Consider the following 22,024-nt stretch of genomic DNA (forward strand, 5'->3'; position numbering starts at 1 on the left):
CTAGTCACCAGCTGCTGCGGGGCTCATTTCCACAGGCCCCTCATTATCCTACTTATTAGGCACCTGCTTTCCAAGGCAGCATCTGAGCCAGGGAGAGGGCTCCTCATCACCCCAGGCTCTGGGACACCTTTAACCTGAGGGTCTCCAGGTCTGTCCAGGTGTGTGGCGTTTGGAAGGCGGCTCCATTTCTCTCCTTTGCTTCTTTCTGTTTTTCTGCATTAATCTTCCCATTGTCACACTTTACTGAAATCCATTCAAAGCTAATAGTACTTTCCAAGAGGACCAGTTGCTTAGGCTGGTAAGACACAATTTTGTAAGTGTCTTTATAGCCAATGAGTGAAGTCATTAGAAAAAAAATCCTTTTTGTTGTGGAATTTTACAACACTGTCCACCAGTTATCAGCACTTTTGTTTCATTTGTTTTCCTCCACTGTCCCTGTCTTTTGGTCTTTTTGTGGAGCATTTTAAAGCAAATTCCAAATATGGCATCATTTCACATCTAAATACTTCAAAAAGTAACTTTAACCAGTGAGAACTAAAAAATAAAATAAGATAAGCAAAACCTTCAATTGCCTGCCCCCCTCGCAAACCACAGTACCATTTGTAACACCCAATGAAATTAACACTGATTTCTTCAAATCAGTATCCAAATAAGGTCCACACATGGTTACTCGGTGTGCAAGTATTTTAGGGATGATTTTTTTTAATTTGGAATTTTGCAGTGATTACTATGTCAGTGCCAGTTGTTGAGTGCTTCTTGTGGGCCCTGATGATGATACCAAATTCTCACTACATCCCAGCAGGGTGTTCTGCCCATTTTATAGATGTGGAAGGGGATTCAGCAGCTTGCCCCAGGTCATGAAGCCCCAACTGGCCCCGATGTGTTAGCTTTTGCAGCTTGAGTTTATGTAGAACAGGATTTTCTGTTTGAGTGCAGGCAGCTAAAACATTTTCAGTCTTCTGTTGCTTCCTTCCAAAGGGAAGCCACCCTCGGTAGAAATGTTTGGCAATAATTGCTCTAAATGTTTGGACTTCTGGGGTGATGCATATGGTTTCTGAACATTGTGTTTCTGCAAAATAAGCTTCCATTTATGCCTGTGCTCCATCGCAGGCATGTCCGAATGTGTTCTGCTTCTTCTGTGAAGCAGAAGTAGTTTTGAGTGTGCCACTGCTGTTGGAGATGACTCCTGGGGGAGGTGACAGCGGAGCAGAGAGCGGCCCGGTCTTATGCTGAGTCCATGCTAAGTCCTCACATTCATTCCTCATCATGGCCCTCTAGGTAGGTGGTATGGTTATCTCCATTCCCCGAGGGGGCAGCGAGGGCTCAGAGAGGAGATGCCACTAGCCCAAGGTCAGAGCTAGTAAGTGGCAAGGGTAAAAGGTAGGCTTTTCACTGCACAGCTCTGGATGCTACCATTGCACTTGCACGGCAACACTACCTTCTGTGCTGTTTCCCCCACTCAGGACCCTGCTCCAGGACCTCACTACGCCAATGTTTTATCCTGGAAAATTTCAAATATACGGAAAAATTGAGAGAGCAAAACAATTCCCCATATACTCCACCTGGATTAAGCACTTAACGTTGCATCCTATTTGCTTTATCTCTGTATTTATGTTTCTATATATACTTTTCTGAACTATTTGAAAGTAAGTTGCTGACGATCATGATCCTAAATACCCTAAATGTTTCAGCTCCTTCTCCAAAAATATTCTTCCACATTTTTGACCACGTTGAAGGCAATTGTAACATTCCCTTACTGTCACCTAATATGCAGCTTATTCTCCAGTTCCAAAATTTCCCGAGTCATCCTCAAAGTTTCTTTTGAATAGTTGAAAAAAAATTTTTTTTGACCTAAGATCCAGTCAGAGCACAGCGGTTACACTTGGTTGTCTTATCTCTTCCAATTCTTGTAATCTGGAACATTACAACTTTCTTTCTGGGCTTGTCTGTTCCTTTGCCCCTGTATTTCTGACAAGCTGGCAGTTGAGCCCAAAGCTCTGATTAGGTTCAGAGTATACATGTCTGGAAGAATGCTTCATGGGGATGCCATGCGCTCCATATAGCCTGCGTCAGGGGTCCACAGGGCTCTGTGGTCCCAGCACTGGTGACCACAGGTAGAGTGTGCAGGTTAGTGCCATTTTTCTAAAAGCTGAAGAAGAGTTGGTGTGAGCAGAGCATCTTTGAGTCAGTAGCTTTGCATTATCCATGCAGCCTGTTCCTGGTCCTCTCTCTTCTTTCCTGGGCACTGGATAGATGGGGGACATCTCCAGGCTTGGCCCACACGTTTCCACTGTCCCACCACTTACCCCATCCCACCCCATCATATTTAGGAGGGCATAGCTGAGGAGTACATGTTTTAATCACCTCTTATTTGCCCCCTTGCGAGGGAGGGATTCCTGCCCTGGAGTTGAGTTACAGGGATCCTGACCGTTCAGGACAGCCAACACTGGACAGATGAGGCTGAAAGCAGTTTGTTAGTAACAGATTCACAGCCCACTGCATGTCCCACAGGGTCACACAGGAGCACACTAAACAGCCGGGGGCAGTGGGCGGCAGGCTTTGTAGTATCAGGGAGGTGGGGTGCCCACTGCTTCCTGTAGGAGGATGTGATTGGCTTGTTAGAATGAGCCCGTGGGCTGGCTGCGGACTGAAACCTGCTGCTTGGGGATAAGCAGGTACTGTAACTGGCCCCCTTGATAAGCAGGGTTGTTTGGCTGACGGAGCTGAGTGGGAAGGAACTGGTGGTTAGGACATTCGAAGGCTTTGTGGTTTCAGATGTCAAGGGAAGACATCATATCAGGCCTTAATTTTCGGCTTTTTGCTGTAGTGCAACAGCGTACCTACAGTATACCCTCTCCATGCGGGCACCCCCCTCAGCACTTCATCTTAGTCATTCATCTACTAGTCATACCAACCCTCTGAGGTAGGTGCTGTTATCAGCACCACTTCATAGATGAGGAAACTTAGGCCCAGGAGGTGAAGTGCCTTGACTAAGGTCCCACAGCTGGAAGGGATGATTGGAAAGCTCATCCAGGCTGCCCTCGGGAGCCTGTGCCCACGCAATTGAAAATGACGTGGGATTGAGAGTGAGGGGAGGAGGATGAATCCAGGCTCTGCCTCGGTGGGCAGTTACACTTGCTAAGCCCCAGTCTTTTCATTTATTGTGCAAGAGCAAGAGGGACCATCCCAAGAGGGTGCTGGTGACTCTGGGAGATGCTCCCTGTCTGGTCCACGGCTGGTCTCCTGGATGCAGTTCTCCTCCATCCAGGTGAAGGGCAGGTTGCTTTGATTAAGTCTACTGCTGCGGGGAACCTGCTTTTCTGAATGACAGGGAGGAGGGAGGTGGTGGGAGCGGCTTCTTGGGGGTCTTCATTTCTCTTTCCACCTCCTTCCCGGCGTGTTATTCTTTCCTTTTCTCTTTCACAACAAACAGCGAACGGCTCTCTGCGAGAATCTGATCTCAGTCGTTCACACTGCATGAGAATTGAGATCGACATGTTGCATTTTCCCAAGAGTGAGGCTGTATTTCTAATTGTGGAAAATTATATCTCTTAATAAAATAATTGCAGATGCCATTACATTGGTGGGAGGTGTGTGTGTGTGTGTATTTATGTGTGCACGCATGCGTGCGTGTGCACGTGCGAGCATGTTCCTTGACCTCCTTAGAATTCCAGACTATGCGCTGAGGAGGACATGGAATAGTGGACATTCTATAGCCCATAGAGCTGTGCAGACTTAGGTAAGACACCCTATGTCTTGTAGCCTCAGTGCCCTCATCTCTAAAATGGGAATACTGTAACAGTAATTTCTACCTCATGGGGTTCTTATGAAGATTAAACAAGGTAATGTTGGAAAGCACCAAGTAAAGCACTTGGCACAAGACGGCGCCACATGTGATAAGTATTTATTATTATAATATAACTGTGATACATTGTTATTATTATAATCGTTACCCTTGTCTTTGGGGGTGGCCAAGCTCCCCGACCCAGGCTAAGTCCTGTCCGGCGGCTGGTCTCCGGTTTACTGGCTCACAGAGATAATCCATCAGTATATTCTTTCAGCGGCCTGTCCCCAGGACTAATGGAAAGTCCCAATGCCTCCTCCCTGCTGGTGGAGCTGCCTGCCTGTTCTGCTGACCGTTTGTAAGTGTTTTCCCTCTTACATGAGAGAGGCCCACTAGAGAGGAAAAGTCAATAGTGCAATTAAGAAACATGCTCTGCTTTTTGCTGTCGCCTGGAAAACTTTATTACGTGTCATGTTTTTTCCTCATTCGGATCTCGCAAGGTTCAAAAGTGACCTTCTGGGCCGTTGTTACCTCATAGAATGGCTAAAGGATGTGGTAGTTGTTGACATTCACCTGTGCTGTCCAGTCTCCTTCCTGCAGCATGCAAACCTCACTGCCCTGGGTGGGGCAGAAGGGGGGAGGGGAGAGCTTCTTAGAGCCGGTCATCATGTCATCAGCATCCTTCTTGTTCATGTTTGCAAGAACAGCGGCCACCTTTGGCTGAGCCCTTTGGTGCCCCAGGCGCTGTGCCAGATCCTAAAATTTATTACTGCTGACGATAGCAGTATTATTACTGCCCTGGGAGGTGCGGCCATCCTGGGATACGAGGAGGGAGATCTTAAATCTCAGAGAGGTTAAGTGACTTTTTTCAAGTCACCCAGCTAGCAAATGCCGAATCACGGATTTGAACCAGGTTAAAGGTCTGATTAAGTTCATATTCCCATACGATCTTGTGTTTTTTATGGTTGGGAGAAAGGATGTTGAAATCTGAGTCTAGTATGTGACAGAAATGTTAACCTATCTTGAAAAAAGCATATTATCAAGGTACATGAGTTAAAGGTCATTGACAAATGTATGGAATCCATTATCCTTTAGATAATGGGGAGACCCTGGGGCTCTGAGAACTTGACTTTGAGTCAGAAGAGGCACAGGGGGCAGTAGCATTGTGGTTGCTTGTTCAAGGACTTGCTGTTCCTGATACTGTGATGTCAAGAGTGGCCATTCCTCTGGGTTCCCAGATTTGGGCTGAATCCCTTGCTACATTCAGCAGGTGGACAGTAACAGATTCACACCCTGGAACATCCCTAGGGGCCCAGGGTCCTCACATGCAGTTCCAGGTTGGAGGCCATCTCATGGGTCTAACTAGTGAGGCCCCCCCAAAGTAGAGTGGGGTGGCGAGCTTCTGTGTAGTCAGAGTTCTGATACCTGTAACTAAAGACCTTGACCTCTCATTCCTCAGTCAGGTGGCACTTAGCAACTCTTGACTGTAATCTCCGTGAGAGTGGGACTGTATGTGTTTTGTACACCAGGGTTCACAGGACGGTACCTGGTACATCACAGGCACTCAGTAAGTGTTTGTTGAATGAATAAGCAATAGGCAAAGATGGAAGTCCACTGTCTGTCCCTACTGTGCCCCTTCCTCTATAAGCAGACATGTATCCTAGGCCGCTTAGGGCAGGGTGAGCTATGCAAACAGGACTAGCCACCAGGAGAGAGAGTGTGTGTGTGCATGTGTATGTGTGTTTGCGAGCGTGTGTGAGCGTGGTGTGTATCTGTCACCACTCTAAGTGCTACCCTAGCTGGCCCTGGTCTGGGGATCCTCCAAGGGGCAAAGTGATGTTTTTATGTGATGCCCAGCTGGGCCTGGAGAGCCTCCCATGGTGCACTGCGTGACACTGGAATTGCATCCACTTCTCCTTGGTGAGGTTCAGAGGACCACAGAAGGGCGACAGGCCGTGTGTGTGTGATTTGGGGAGGAGGAGTAACTGGCTGCCTACTTGAGAACGCCAGGATGTTTTTATCTGCTTGGCGGTGGCTTTACTTCTCCTTTAGCCTTCTGCCTGCTTTTCACTCTGTGTCAGCATCAGATCTCCTGCCTCTTTTCTCTGTCAGTTAACTTTGGTGGGCTCTCCCTGTATCTTAGAAAATTGCTTGCTTTTGCTTGCCTTCCGCTCACTTAAGTTCTGGCTTGGTGTGTGTGTGTACATGCATGTGTGTGTGTGTGTGTATGAGGTGTGTAGATAAGAATCTGGTCTAAGGAGGATTAAAGCATCTACGCTATGCATAAACTATGCATGCATTGAAGAGAGAATTGCTCGGCATCAAGTCAGAAGAATGTCGGAATTTTCAGTGTATGTTTTCCAAATTCTTCTAACTGTATCATCAGAAAACGAAGGAGAAAACGAGTTAAACTGTCCCAACTTTGAAATGAAGACAATGTTAGATTAAGGTAACTGTCCAATTAAAACAGCAAAGAAATTGAAAGGAGCATGTCTTGGATCAAAATCCCGCAGCAAGTTACCTGACTTCAGACAGTTATCATTTTCACGAAAGAAAATTATCTGTTTCCTTTAGTAGTAACTCCATGCTTTTCACATCAAAACATGTTGACCTGTACAGTTTAGACATTTTATTTTAGTTTGGAATTTCAGTTAAGTGCAGTGGTATTGTTGACAATAGTTAAGATTCAGTGAATGCCTTTGATCGGGGAAGAAGTCAGTTATTTTGAGGCTGGACTGGCCCCGGCTGCTGAATCAGAGTTTATCAGTAACAGTGGAGAAAACACTGCTTTCACACCTGTGTGGTCTCATTAACTAGCATCTGTTCTTTGGAACAATTAATAAATGATACTCCCTGACCTGTTAGATTTCCTTCTCACATAGAGCGCTTCCTTTCTGTTTATTTTTGCTCGTCAAGTCTGAGGAAGTCTTAGGAGTCTTCTCTGCTCTTCAGCCCGTCAAGAGTGAAAATGGATAACTGGGCCAGTTAGCCACATCCCTGGAGTACTGATCGTCACACCACATCTCCTTTCCTCCATGAGTCTCTGCAGTGATGCAGAAATGCCATTCACAGTGAGGACGGTTTTTTTTTTAATTTATTTTATTTAATTAATTTAATTAATTCATTTTTGGCTGTATTGGGTCTTCGTTTCTGTGCGAGGGCCTTCTCTAGTCGCGGCGAGCGGGGGGCCACCCTTCATCGCGGTGCACGGGCCTCTCACTGTCGCGGCCTCTCTTGTTGCGGAGCACAAGCTCCAGACGCGCAGGCTCAGTAGTTGTGGCTCACGGGCCTAGCTGCTCCGCGGCACGTGGGATCTTCCCAGACCAGGGCTCGAACCCGTGTCCCCTGCATCGGCAGGCAGATTCTCAGCCACTGCGCCACCAGGGAAGCCCAATGAGGACAGTTTTGATGCTCAGCCTCAGACTGTGAGGAACTCTGCTTCGGTGGATCTGTCAGACCCTTCTGGGCGTTGAGATGTTTTTCTCTGCATTGTATTTATTGGGAATGAAAGTAAGCGAAGTGGTTTTACACACCTCGCGGTGGTCAAAGAGTTGCTACACTTTCTTCAGCCTTTTCTTGAAAACTCGAAGACATTGGTCATTATACTGGCCTGGGGTATGCTGATGCTTGCAGACATTACTAAGACCAGTGGGGCTATTTTCTTCTCTACCGAATGGCCCCAGATTGCTGTTCTTTTGAGTTGTCACCTTTGTTTTTCATCTTTTTTCTGCCTTTCCTGTGACACAAGTGGTGCTGGAGAGGCTTGTAGGGGCTTTGCTAGGTGGACTTAGATTACACATGGATGTGACCCACCTGACTCGACACCACGGAGGGGGCACATGCGCCCCGCCCCCTCTCCTTCCATCACGGAAGGTCTCGTTGACCCTCACAGAGAAGGCAGGCCTCCACCCAGAGGCAAAAGCATCTAGGTGGAATTTTAAGAGCGTGCTTTTGTTTTCATTGTATTTATTTTGACGTTTACCAGCTGTTTATAGAGGGAATCCTGATTTCATAATTCAGCAGTGACATGAAGTTTCTTCTAGAATCAACTCATTTTAGTTGACAGTCTGAAGAAAAATCACAGTACAGGTGGAGGGCGGATCAGGCCAAGGCGGCCAACGTGGTTCTTAAATGGCCGAAGTTGGGAAGCACTGGCTTTCCCCGAGAGCTCTGTGTCTCCAACTGTAGCGCTCCCGCCAGTCGTGTTAAAAGTGGAGGTTCTGAGTCAGTAGATCTGGCTGGGGCACGGGAGCCTGCAGTTTAACAAGCTCCCTCCTACGTGATGTGATGCCCTGGCCTCTGGCGCCCCCAAGTCTGGTCCACAGGTCAGCAGCAGCATCACCGGGCAGCCTGTCGGGGATGCCAGCCCGCAGCCCCATCCCTGCACCTGCTGTGTCTTCAGTCACCAGACCCCCAAGTGGTTCCCGGGCACGTTAACATTTGGGAAGCCCTGATCGTGCATGCTGCTGCCGGGGGGGGGCCTCCGTGTGTAGCGAGCCCTGCCGAGCAGGCAGTTAGAGCCCATGCCTGAACTCCTCATGTGGAAGCGGGGTTTCCATTTCCTTGTTTCCAAACCACTTTACAAAGAGCTCATGGAAGGATGTTTCCAGGCCTGGCGTGCCCTCTCTTAGGAGCACACCTTCCAGAGCTTTCCATTCCACCACATGTCCACCTCTGCTCCCGTTTGCGTTTTGAGACCCATGTCCTCTGCGTAGCTGCCTCGCTATCTGGATCCTCAGAAGCTGACACCTGTGGCTGGTGCGTGGCTGGAGAAGGGACATCTATCTTTCTTGGTACTGCTGCTCCCAAAGGATATAATTTGCTTGACAGTTGTGTTCTGGCTGCAGCCACTCAGGGTGGGTGAGGAATCGTGCAAAAGGCTGGGTGCACGAGGCTTTTGAAAATGGCCGTGAGGATAGTGTCCCTGGGGAGACAAAGGAGGTGAGGAAGGACAGAGCTCAGCGGTGTGCCGGCTCCCTGTCCCTGCGGCCAGCTGTGTGGGGAGGACACAGGAATCAAGGCTCTGGGGTCTCTGAGAGTGGGAGCTGCGGGATCATTACAGTGATGACAGCCTGTGGGTGGCAGATTGTATTTGGAAGGTGGCTGCAGCCATATCTCTCATCTTACCTGCTTTTCTGTAATGCGGACTTTGCTACACCCCTGCCAAGAGGTAGAGTAGGGTCCCCTGTCTTGAATCTGGGCTGACCTTATGTAACCCAGTGATGCCACAAGACTTCGGAGGCTGGGTCAGAAAAGCCATTCAGCTTCTGCCTGGTCCTCTTGGAACCCGCAGTCTGGACGAAGCCAGCAGAATGAAGAATTCTGACTATGCTGAGACTGCGGTGCTGGAGAAGTATGTGAGGTGCTCCAGGCAGCAGCCCCAGCTGAACTCTTGGCCAACAGCCGGCACCCACGGTGGCCATGTGACAGGCCATCCTGATGTCCAGCCTGGTCAAGCCTTCAGGTGATGCAGCCCCAGCTGACATCTAACTGCTGTGACCACATGAGAGATTCTAAGTGAACTCTGCCTAGCTGGACCCTTCTCAGTTTTCTGATCTACAAAATCATGAGCAAAACAAAATGATTGGTTTCAGACATTAAGTTTTGGGGTAATTTGCTGTGCAGCCAGAGTAACTGAAGTATTCTGGAAGCTTTGGTTTTTACAAGTATATTCTCAAAAACAACTCTGAAACAAAATTCTTTTTCCTTAGTTATATTTAAAATGTTTTAAAAACACCGGGGTGCAGTGAGTAGGTTGTTACAAAATGAACCCCCCCACCCCGCCCCAAAAAAAGCCTGAAAACTGTCTAGTAAAAACTTGCAGATGGAGGCAAGAGTAAAATGATATGGGTGATAAAATGCTGCTCTCTGTTCATGCTCTGTTAGGTACTTTATATTCTTTCATTTTATTTTTACTCCCACACTTTAAGGTGTGCCCATTTTATAGATGGGATGACTGAGGCTCAGAGATGTTAAGGAACTCACTAAGAGCCACACAGCCGGAGCTGGAGTTTGAACGTGGATGGACCTGACTCCATAGCCCGTCCTGCAGCAGATGGAAGAATTGTTAACATGGAGAGCTAAATCTCTAAGTCTCCTCTCCTTAAGGACAAGGGCTCAGGACCCTTAGGGATCATTCCGTTCAGTGCTGGGCCCTTCAGGGTCACCTGGGGAGTGTTTTAAAATCCACATACCAGGCCCAGTCCATACCAAGACTGTAGGTCTGGGGTAGGGTGTCTCCAGTGGTTCTGACCCATCTCCATTTGTCACCTCTGGCTTAGCCCAACCTCCCGTGTTGCAGGTGAGGACACTGAGGCCCAGTGAGGAGAAGTGGCTTGTTCTGAAGCCCAGAGCAGCTTAATGGCAGAGCTGGGGCAGAGAGCAGGTTTCCCAGCGCCCAGACGGCATGCTCCCCCGTGTCTCATTTTGGAGGAGGCTTGGAGGGCTGTTAGCAGAAGTTACCTTACACATCAATGACGGGATCTCAGGGCACCTGCAGTAAGATCCTGCAGTAGAAATGTTCTGGACACAGTGCTGAACGAAACAGTCAGGGGCCGTCACCGCTTTTTTCTTGAAATTACATAAATACACGGACAGAGGGACAGAGTTTTAGGACTTAAAACCTCCACTGGGGGGAGAGGGAGGGGAGGAGAGGAAGAGAGAGACAGAGAAAGAGGGAGGGATATGTATAGAGAGACACAAAAGACAGGTTGAACTTTAGGTCTCTTGGAGGTACATGATAGGATTCAGCGTGAGGCTGATCAGACTGAGGGTGTTTTCTGTGGCAGCTGTTCAAAGTCCTGAACAGACATCAGATTCTGCAGTCACTGAGAGTCCCATCCTGCTGGGCTCTGAGGACACAGCCCTGGAGTGACCCCCAGCCTCTACACCCTCCCAGTGCAGCTGGACATACAAACAAATCATGATCATACAAAGGCCCAAGTCTAGGGTAGAAACCAAGGCTGTGAGACCCCTGATTCTGTCCCAGGGCCGGGATGGCTTTAAGATGACCCACCATCTAGGTTTTTCCTAAGACTGGGGCTTTTCCTGGGACACAAGACTTTCAGTGCTAAAACCAGGAGAGTCCTGGGCAAACCCAGACTGTTGGTCACCTGGGTGTGGTTCCCTAGATGAGATGACAGCTGACCTCCAACTCCTCCCCATCCCCAATCCCCCTCCTCCTCATCCTGGTAATGGTACCCCTTTTCCTGGAGGCCCAAGCCAGAGCCCTTGGAATCTGCTTTGACCACCCCACCTCCCATGCGCACGTTCTTCCATTCTCTCCTGCCCTTTTCTTCACTCTGCAGCCGTCTCTTGCTGGGACGGCTGCCATAACCTCCTAACTCTCTCTGCCTTCCCTTCTCTGTTCTGCTCCAGTTCCCCATCTTTGCCACTATCTGGAACTGGAAATTTCATTCTACACTTCTCTGCCGAATTCATCATTGGTTCAAAAGCCAAATTCCTTACCCTGGCGCTCAAGCCCTGAGTCACCTGGCTCCTGTGCTCTCTCCGGCCACATCTCAAGCCATTCTGAACTGAATTTACCAGGTGAAGAGCTGAGCTGGAGAGCTGGGAGGCGGCCTGGTGGCCAAGAGCTGACACAGCAAACCTGCAGTCTCTGTCTGTTCTTCGCCCCAGGTTTTCTCTTGGTGATAGTTCTTTTCATCCCCCTGGGTGTTTTGGGCTCCCAGGATGTGTGAGGGGTCGGGAGGTGACGAGATGAGGAGGTGGATGTTTAGAGCTGTCTGGTTTTCTGGTAGCAGCCCCAGAATGCACTGTATCCCCCTCTCCCTTCCTTCTTTCCTCTCTGTGTTTCTCTCCTGTCTCTACCTTCTGTCTTCTCTTGAAGCTCAGTCTGCCTCCTGGTGGTGGTGATGGTGGCGGGGTGCCGTCTGGGGTAACGTGGAGAGAAGAACACCACTGGTTCTTTCTCTCGTCCTGCCTGCTGCTCCCTCACCTTTGTTCCAACTCAAGTCCATTTCGTTCCCAGAAACTGTGCTGCTGGCCTTGCCTTGCCCCAGTCTGAGCCACCATCCTGGACTTCAACTCCCAGTTCACTTTGGATCCCCAAGTTTCTAGAGTCTTTGTATGTCAGCCTCACAGCCGTTCTCTTATGCCCACAATTAGTCCTAGCTGGCAGGTGGCGACAGAAGATTCTACAGTCTTGGTAACTACCTCCATCTTTTCCCAGTTGGAACTGGCCCAGAACCATCAGCCGGGCAGCCTGTCCTCCCCCGGGTCCCCCAGAGGCCGATCGTCCACCTGAGCGTGTGCAGGAGCCACCTTCTCCAGTGCTCAGCCCTCACGCCTCTTTCTTTGTTTCGTTTCAGTTTTACGGAGTTTTTGGATCCATTCCAGAGAGTCATCCAGCCGGAGGAGATCTGGCTCTATAAAAATCCTTTGGTGCAGTCAGACAACATACCTACCCGCCTCATGTTTGTAAGTACCATGATTTCATGGCTGATTTGACCACTCTCCCAAGTATGAACCAAATGGGTTTTCATTTCTCCATTTCCAACCCCTGCTGATGATGGCAAGCAGCCTGAAAAAAAAAAAAAAAAAGAGGCGAGCTGCCCATCAAATTAAAATTCAGTTCCAGATCAGGATGGTCACCGCTTGGTCATGTGAGAAGCAATTGCCCGACGCTTTGGAAAAGAAGGGCCCTGCTTACCTGAGCTAAACCCGAGGTGTTTCCACATACTTAGAGTAAAATAAGATGAGAAACTAGTGAACAGGGTTTTCTGCTCCATCCGTTTTTTTAAAAACCTCAATTTAGCTGTACTCAGGTAACCACTTTTCTGGGTTTTGCTGGTCAGTTGCCCAGTGATGAGACCACTATGTGTAACTCACCCCTGACAGCATCTCTGGTCCTAGGATAAATGGGCAAGCACCCAAATAGCTGGTGGATATATTGGGACATTTTTACCTCTTCGCTCTGCCCCTTGTCGATTACAGTCTCTTACGCTTCCTCTACTATGTGCCGGGCCCTTGGCTGAGAGCTTAAGAAAGGATTATCTCATTTAGTCCCACCCAATATCCCCGTGAGGAAGATGTCATTATTGCCTGAATTTTGCAGGTGCAGACCTGCATCCCGGAGAGATGAGGGAACTTGCCCAAAGCCACACAAGCTAGAGAACAGCCGAGCCACAATTCACATCCGAGCAGCCAGCTCTGAGCCCTGCTCGCAGCCAGGAGGCTGCCCTGCAGTCGGGAGCCGAGTGTCCAGGACTCCTTGCTGAAACCCACTGGCTCCTGGAGAATTGCCCTTAGGCCTTTCTGTAGCAGAGGAAATATTGAAGCTCCCTCTTGTTACAGAACAATAATGCAGCTTCTGGATGGGCAACCTTGTAGCTTGAAGCTTATTCCTATTGAGCAGCCGTTGTGTGCCTTGCCTCTGGGAACTTAAATGACTGTTCCAGAGCTTTTATAGAGAACATGAGGAATATTTTTGCATTTTGAAAGAAATCCCTCTGATTTTGTGGAGGAAATCTTGTTCATCGGTGATGATTGGAAAGATCTTTGTGTCTGCAAACATCCCAAAGTGCCCAGAACACTATGTGAGCATTACAGTATTATTTTAATTGCTTTTTCATAATTACTTTTTGCTGGAGAATAAACTGGATTTTTGTAAATATCGGGGAAATTGAAAAATGTAGGGTGCTTGTGAGTAGGGTATTACCTTACACCTGAGTATTAAAATCAGATTTTTTTCCATTTCTGCTCTAACTCAAATCTTCCATAAATCCTAGAAATAAAGTAACTAGTGTGTGTCTAACTAGTTTACTCCATGGTTTTAATAGGGGAAGCTTCTGTTGATCACTTGTTTCTGTTTTCAAAGATTTCACATTTCGTGTGCTGTAAAACCCAATTTGGAGTGAATGTTCATTTGGGATATTGTGAGACATTTGTGGCTGTGTCCTAGATTTGTGAACAATGGATTGTTTTGAAGTCTAGATAAAAACGCCACAAATATTCTGGCTGCAGACACAAATAGGATGGAGCACATTTGCATGCTGGCAGTGAAGAGAAGGAGGCAGTAAAGGAGTTCTTCAGTGCTGTGATTCTCGGAGAATAGAGGGGTATTCAGCCACAAACACTGATTCATACCCTCTAGTCTCCTAATGAAATAAGTTCAACCTTTTGTTTTGTTAATAGTAGGTGATGAATTTCATTCATTTGGTCACAAAATTTAGTACGATTCCATAATGACACAAGGAAAGCAGTAGATACATTTAGAATATGTGTAACACAAGATGAAAAATGCTTTGTCACCACATAAATTAGGTTTGTTCTCCTGGGTTTTATTAAGAGTTTAATACAAGACATCATTTGTCTGCTTTTGATCCTTTTAAACCTTCTGGTGTTTATAGAAGAATTTGTAATACAACATATTTTCACTGTTTTTAAAAAATAGCTTGGTTTCCTTAGAAAGCTCAAATTTCATTATTTAATGCATAAACAGCATCCTGGGATCTCCTCTACTTCTGTTTAGAATGTTTTAATATAAAGGCAAACTTACTAACTTTCTAATAACCAAAGTGGTTTTTAAAGGCAGCTGCTATAACCCAGATGTTTCTTTATTTGGGAAATCAGTGTCTCTGGAGTTGTGCCTATTTGTGCGTGTGTGTGTGTGTGTGTGTGTGTGTGTGTGAATTAAGTGAGGAGTAATGACATCACCAAGAAGCCCCCGGCTGGCATTTTCTCTGTCCTTGGCACCATCAGCTGAGGTGACTATATCTGTCAACATGAAACTTGGGTGTGGCTGGACCATTTGGTTCCAGGAGCTTGTTTGCCTTGATGACTCTGGGCTCCTGTGGACCAGAGAGGCAGGCTGAGAACTCTTTTCTCACACACTGAGTCTTGACTTAACATTTCCTGGATGTTCCCAACCATCAGCTGCTCCCTTATTCAAAAGAGGTCATGCTTCCTTTCTGAACATGTGAAGGTTATCAGATCATCTTTGAAAGCCTACTTTTTGGTGTAGGAAGACTCCTTTGGGGTTGGGTGTTGCTTTTCAGTACTCTCTTTGTTGTCTATAGTAGTCGTGTCTTTGTGTGTCCAGAGAACACTTCCAGGAGCTGGATGTGGGTGAGGAAAGCCATAGGAACTGCAGGTGATGGGAAGTCAAATCAGATTTGACCCCTGCAGGCTCCTGGGGGACATGGTACTCTAGAGCAAAGTGGAATCTGGAAAGAGCCAGAGAAGAGGCTCAGGCAAACTTTTAGGGATGTTCATCCTCATCCTCATCATTATCCTCCTCCTCCTCATCTTTTTTTTTTTTTTTTTTTTTTCCGGCGGTACGCGGGCCTCTCACCGTTGTGGCCTCTCCCGTGGCGGAGCACAGGCTCCGGACGCGCAGGCTCAGCGGCCATGGCTCACGGGCCCAGCCCCTCCGCGGCATGTGGGATCTTCCCGGACCGGGGCACGAACCCGCGTCCCCTGCATCGGCAGGTGGACTCGCAACCACTGCGCCACCAGGGAAGCCCTCCTCCTCATCTTGGTAGTAACAACAACAGGCAACATCTCTTGAATGCAGGCACTGCGCTCATCATTTTACAAACAGCATCTTAGTGAATTCTCTCAGAATCCTTTGAGGTTGGCACTTTTGTTATCCCATCATTTCAGTGGAGAAAATGAAACTGTCATGAGGTTAAACAGCTTATCCAAGGTTTACAGCCATCGGTGGCTGGACCAGGATCTGAATGCCAGCAGTCGGAGCGCAGATGGCCTTGGAGCCACTCGCCTGTGCTGCCTCCTTGGGGGCTCAGGTGAGGTGGACAGGTGGTGAGTGCAGTGTGTCGCACACAGAAGAGCAGGTGTAAAGGCACAGACACAGCAGAGCCAGGGCTGCGTGGGCCCCACGAATAGGCATTTGCTTGGAGTGCCGTGTGCTGCAGGGGGCCGGGGGTGGCAGGGACCCAGGCGGACTGCGGACAACTTCCGGTAAGTTAATTAGTAGTTCATTCAGCAGAAAGTTACGAAGCACCTTCCTTGAGCCCAGCCCAGCGGCGGGTAGTGGAGGTGCAAAGCTGAATAAGGTGTGGTTTCTAGTCTAGTGGGGACACAGACATGAACATGAGTCAGATGGTTCAGCATCACAGGAAAGCCCTTGAAGGACAGGCAGGACTCAGGTAGGGAACTGAAGGATTGGTAAGTGTTTCCCAGTTTCTTTCCTTGGCTTAAAAAAAAATGTACCCAAGACCTGTCCTTTGCCCCTCATTTTGCTCTGGCCATGATACTGATATGTCCAGAAGATTTACTTCTCTAGAATATTATTGAGATTGTGTTGATTTGATAACAGGGGTTTTTTCTATTCTGGAATAGGATGCTTCTAAGGAAGATGGAAATAAAGTCAACTTGGGGGGAGGAGGGAAGGAAAGGAGACAAAGCTGGCTTGTGATAGTTTAATTTTTAGACACCTTTGAAAAGTCTTCACTCTCGGCTTTGTGACGGGCTATAATTGTTTGCCCACAGCAGGGCCTTTCCCAGGTGTCTGCTCGTCCTGAGTTGTTAGAAGCACCGCGCAGCACACCTTTCTGTCAGATGCTGGGAATTAGGGCACTTTGGGCCCACTGTTTTGTCTGATGTGGATGAACCCCAGGGAAAAGCTCTTCTCTGGCTAGCACCCCAACATCAGGTGCCCTGGCTTCAGCCCCTTCGGTGGTTAAAAGTGCTTGGCACATTCATGCCCTTCCCTGCACACACACTGCTCCATGCTTGGCAGATTCCCAGAAGCATGCTGGCCACACAGTGCCTTGTATCAGTGCCCAGGTTTACCCACCGTCTGCGTGTAGCAATGGCCGGGACGGACGGCACTTCTGTGTTCGTTTCATTGGTGGATGCACAAGGCAGGGCCCTTGCTGGAGACACGGGTCCTGTAGGGCACGGGCAAGGCGCCTGGGCTAATGGGGCTCTTCCCTGTGCCTGACCTCCCTGCACAGATGGACTGGAGCTTACAGCGCTCTGTTCCCATATGTCGGGTCACAGGATCCTGGCGTTGGTCATCTGTTCACAGGTTTCCCTGGGAACAACAATCAGAATTTCCTGGATACTAACTCTCTGCTGGGCCTCATGGGTGAGCAGTTGGCAGGGGCTCTAGAGTGGACTGCCTCGGTCCACTCCCAGCTTTGCTAATTACTAGCTTGGTGAATTGGGAAAATCACCTCCCCTCTCAGTGCCTTAGTTTCCTTATCTGTAAAAGGGGGCTTTAACAACCCTTTCCTCCCTCCCCAGGGTGTTGAGAGCTTCAAGTAGGGTGATAGACTTACAACACTTCACTTAGGGTGTGATCTATTAGAAGCATTCAACAACTACGCAGTGAATTTAAGTCCTTGCACCCACGCTTTGCTATATATATCATCACTATACCCATTTGATGGACGAGGACACTGAGACTGAGACTCAAAGGTGAATAGGTTAAGTGACGTACTCAAGGTCGCAGAGCTGAAAATATCACAGCTGGGGCTTGAGCCTGGTTCTACGAGATCTGAGTCTGTTCCCCACATTCATTTTGCTCCACAGAGCTCTGGCTTCCTTGCCTGTGGAAGAGCATCATGCAAAACCAGCCACATCCCAGGCTCTGCTTAATGACTTTTATATGTTATCTTGATACGTGGGTGCTGTGCAGCACATTTAATTAGCAGTTTACAAGATGTTCTTTTTTCTTTTTTATCATTCAGGCCATACTGCTATTTATTTAGAATAGCAATTACCAGCATTCATTTAGCAATTTTTAGTCTGAATATCATCTGTCCATACACAATCACATTCAGTTCTCACCCTTGAGAGGCAATTTTAATACAGCTTTTTAAAAAATTGAGATGGAGTTGGTGTAGAATATTATATAAATTACAGGTATACAACATAGTGATTCACAATTTTTAAATGTTATACTCCGTTTATAGTTATTATAAAATATTGGCTATATTCCATGTGTTATAAAATATATCCTTGTAGCTGATTTATTTTATACACAATAGTTTGTACCTCCTAATCCCCTATGCCTATCTTGCCCCTCCTTCCTTCCTTCTCCCTGTTGGTAACCACTAGTTTGCTCTCTGTATCTGTGAATCTCTTTCCTTTTTATTATATTCACTAGTTTGTTTTATTTTTTAGATTCCACATTTAAGTTATATCATATAGTATTTGTCTTTCTCTGTCTGACTTTTTTCAAAAATGAGAAGTGAAAAAAGTGAAACAGGATGTTCTTTGATACAAGATGATCTCACGCTCAGTTTCCCCATCTGTAAGATGAGGCTGTTGGGCTAAGCTGATCACTCCGATTCAGGACTCCAACGCAGGTAGCACGGCAGCCCAGATTGGAGCGTCATGGTCCCGGTAGCTGCATGCATTTGTGTGTTCCCTCATCTCCCTGAGTTCCAGTTTTGTTTTCTGTACAGGAGGATGTTTCCCCCAACGGAGTAGCTAGAGGATTAGACAATGTGAGGAAAGGCCCTAATACATAGTAGGTGCTTAATCCATGACAGCTGCCACTAACACTTCTATGACTTATCCATGTTCCTGGAAACAAGCCCCATTCTTTCCTTCTCCAACTCCAGAGTAAAGGTATTTACCATGCTTTATTAATGCTCCTTGCTTCTGAGGTGAGAACTGCTACAGCATGGGTTAGAAGCACAGAGCTTGATTTAAACAGACTGAGTGCAAATTCCCACTTTACCACTTATTAGCTGTGTGACTTTTAGCAGGTTGTTTAACCTCTCTGTGCCTTTTTTCTATCCATTAAGTAAGGAGCCTGCTTCATAGGGTTGCTGTGAGGATTGAATGAGTTAATTTACACGAAGTGCCTGTAACAGACCACGTCATTAGTGAGTTTTCAGAACATGTCATTAGTGAGTTTTCAGAAGAGCAGCCCTGTTCTCATAACTAGTGGGGAAAACTCAAGCACAGAGAAGGGTCAGTATGTTCCCTGCATCCTGAAGCAGTGAGTGGCTGGAGTTCATTGTCCTGGTCTCTCTCAGGTCCCATTTAATAAGCACAGACGATTCACTTTCTTCCCACCGGGCCATTCCCAGGATTTTCCAACTTTTTTAAAGCCATGGAAACATTAATCTAAGGGAAACAATCCCAGGGGAAATTTTGCCTGTCCCTTTCTGTCCACCATCTCCACACCTGTTTGGAGGTAGAAGTAACCACTCCCACCCCTGTGTCTCTTTGTCCATCTTCATCTCCTCCATGGGCTTGGGCAGCAGAACAGTGCCTTCTAAAGGCGTTTGTCAGAACGTGGAAGGGGCGGGCATCGGTTTAGCTCAGTCCAGTTTGCCGAGTGAAAGTGGGGTGCTTCTTTTTTCTTCATTCTTTCACTCGGTTCAGAGGTGCTTTTTCCCCGAACGAAGTTGTTTTCCTAACGTGCTGGCTTCTGGGGCTCATCTCTTAATTCCAACTTCTGGTTGAAAGATAGTTATAAAAAGTTGGGGGGAGCAGGTGGTAAACGTAAGTAAATCTCTGTCCTGATTTGAGGACTGCGCTGCCCAAGGATACGGCAGATGCGTTTCCAAGAAGAAGGAGCAAGACCCGAACCCAGATGTCGTTAGGATGAGAGGAGCAGAGAAAGACCCCTGACAGTCACGTGCAGACATTTCTGTTGCGGCCGCCTGGGCGGGGGCTGGGACCCTAGCCCGATGGCTGCAATTCCTCACCTGCGAAGCTCGTGAGATGGGAAGCCCTGGGCCCTCCTGGTGCTTAGCCTTGGCCCAGGAAGCAGTTTGTCCTTGGTTCTAGAAGACAGACCAATGTGCATCTGCCTAGGAGAGTTAAAGTGCTGTCTGCTTGGGCGAGTCTGGGTGGGGATGTAATTAGGAGCGGGAGAGCTGAGGCAGCGAGCAGAGCTAAGAGAGACCCCCTTGGCCTTGAAGCTGTGAGCTTGGAGCCACCGGGCAGCTCTGACGCCTTCTCCGGCTCCAACTCCCGGGCTGGGAGCCGCGGCCTCCCACACGGCGCCCCATCTCCTGTTTGGGGGTGGTAGCTGGTCTGTGGTGCCCAAAGTGAGAGGAGACAGAAAGCTCGGGGCTTCTTTGACCTCGACCGTAACTTTGGACTTACATAAGCAGGGCTTCAGCCATTGCTCTCTAAACACTGAGTGTGTGAGTCAAAACTGATGCAGTGTTTCTCAGTCCCCAGCATCATCGGAGATGCTTGTTACACAGTGTAGATTCCCAGACCTGTCCTGTATGAGTGTTTGAGGGACGCAGCATTGTGACAAGCCCGGCAGGTATTCAGGTGTGAGAGCCACCCAGGCACGCGTGGAAACTCACAGACTTACTGGAACTCTTAACTCACAAGCGAGTGTTGCCTTTTTGAGTCGCCCCTGGGGAAATCCTCTGCTTCAGTTCTGAATCTTCTCTTGTACAGCTGCCCTTAGACCTGTGTCACAGTCTTCTGAATACCCTCCATGGTGATAGGACTTCCTGATGTGGCGTTTTAATAGCCAAGTCATGTAGGGCCACTGCCGATAAGGAGGCTCATCAAGCTGGTTACTACCATTTGTGGTCAGAAAGAAACCAGTCAGTAAGCAGAAGGGTTTTCATGTCTCAGGAACTGTCTCTGAAGACAGCTCCCAAAGAGGAGTTCCCAAGATGCTTTGAGCTCTGGCAGTCTGGCTGTAGTAAGTGTGCAGGGCATCTGAAATTATTTTGAAAGGCTGTGTGCATTTGGATGAATTCTGTTTTTTTAAAAAAGGAGAGTATCTTCTAGCCATGCCTTAGACCTGTTAGAAAGCCCCTCTCCAAAAAGTGACACCGATTAGAGCCCAGGTGGAGATTTCCCGAAGTGGGAGCGCTGGCGGTTAATAGTGACACACCTCACTGCTCCCGTGACCATCTGTGAGCCGATGGTAGATCTGTGAGATATTTAATCCCTTTTGATTGTTATCCTGAGACGTTATAATCATAAGGAAATAACATAAATACCTTTTTCTTGATTGTTGGAGTGTTGAAAACAAACAATGTACTAATTATAGAATGCTGAGTAAGGATTAGACACGAGAGGCAGGAAACCTGGCCTCCAGAGCCTGGCCTTGCTACTCACCATCTGTGTGTCCTCGGGCACATCATGTAGTCCCCAAGCCTGGCAAAGAATGGTCACAAAGCCAGCGTGAGGATTTAAGAGACTCCAGTACCTGACGGTACCCAAACATAGTTCCTGCCTCATAGAAGGTTCAGTAGTGAGTGTCGCTTGCATCTGAATCCCACCAGCTTGGTTCATTAAGCACTTACTGCACTCCCAAGTGCTTTGGTCCAGGGGAAGAAAGGGGATGGAGGAAGGGAAGAGGAGAGACTTCATGGAAAAGGACTAACTTCTGCTTTGCAGTGGAAATGAATATTCGACAAAAGAACACCAAAGGGGAATGAATCAGTCGACTCTAAGCAAGTCCCATGTGCTCCCATGTTGCCAGAGTGCTGAGGATGGAAGGCCAAGGGTTCTTCCACGCCTCTGCAGGGGAGGACGGGAGGAGGGTTACTGGCAAAGATGAGTCATTATAATTATGGACTGTTCTTTTCTGTTTAAAAAGCCACCACTTTAAACGTGGCTCCCAGCAATTACAAATCAGTTATAACCCATAATCAGACCAATGATTTTTCAAGTCTGTGGAGTCTCCAAGTATAGATGTAAATCCTTCTTCGTTTGAGGTCAGGAGTTCAGTAAGATCATTCAACTAGTGAGTCTAAATGAAGCTAACTGGAACTAATTATCAATCAGCCCTCTGATAGCAAACTGCTATCCTCATAAGGGATTATTTGTTATTTCTTCCAGGCAATTTCTTTCCTCACACCTCTGGCTGTTATTTGTGTGGTGAAAATTATCCGGCGAACAGACAAGACTGAAATTAAGGAAGCCTTCCTAGGTAGAGTATTCACAGTTCCTGCTTTAAGGGATGGGGCTGAACTTAATTATTTAGGTCGCTAGATTTTGAGAGTCTCAGTTGCACCTGGCTGATTTTTTTCTCTTCGTCAAATTAAGTTTGGAAACACAAGACAAGGTAAACTTTTATGCCTAAGAAGAACCAGTACACGGAGGGTAAGTACCTTATCTTCAGGGTCAGCCCATTGCCGCTGTCCCTTGTGCTGAAAGTGAGTGTCAGACACCGCCCCCCCCCCATCAGAGCTCTGTGCTTCCCCCGCACACCTTGGCTGTAAGGGAAAGTGAATCCGAAACTTTGTCACCACTGACTGTCCAACCCCACATTTGTGGCTAATAGGCCCATATTTAAGGGCAATTCAAAAA

At 47.7% G+C, this 22,024-nt stretch overlaps 1 protein-coding gene across 9 annotated transcripts in view; it reads left to right on the plus strand.

Moving 5' to 3' along the window:
* PLPP4 (phospholipid phosphatase 4) overlaps positions 1-22,024 on the plus strand; it is a 532,132-nt gene that overhangs the window by 349,080 nt on the left and 161,028 nt on the right. For 5 of the 9 annotated variants that reach the window (XM_055080898.1, XM_028481212.1, XM_028481214.1 and 2 more), the window contains 2 exons: positions 12,115-12,223; positions 21,554-21,644. In XM_055080898.1, the coding sequence (XP_054936873.1) occupies positions 12,218-12,223; positions 21,554-21,644 (97 nt within the window). In that variant the 5' untranslated portion in view covers positions 12,115-12,217. The remainder of the gene's footprint in view (positions 1-12,114; positions 12,224-21,553; positions 21,645-22,024) is intronic. The other 4 variants (XM_055080900.1, XM_028481217.1, XM_028481216.1 and 1 more) reach the window with 1 other exon arrangement.

Source organism: Physeter macrocephalus, chromosome 20, assembly GCF_002837175.3.
Source record: "Physeter macrocephalus isolate SW-GA chromosome 20, ASM283717v5, whole genome shotgun sequence".
In the NCBI taxonomy this organism is placed as follows: Eukaryota; Metazoa; Chordata; class Mammalia; order Artiodactyla; family Physeteridae; genus Physeter; species Physeter macrocephalus.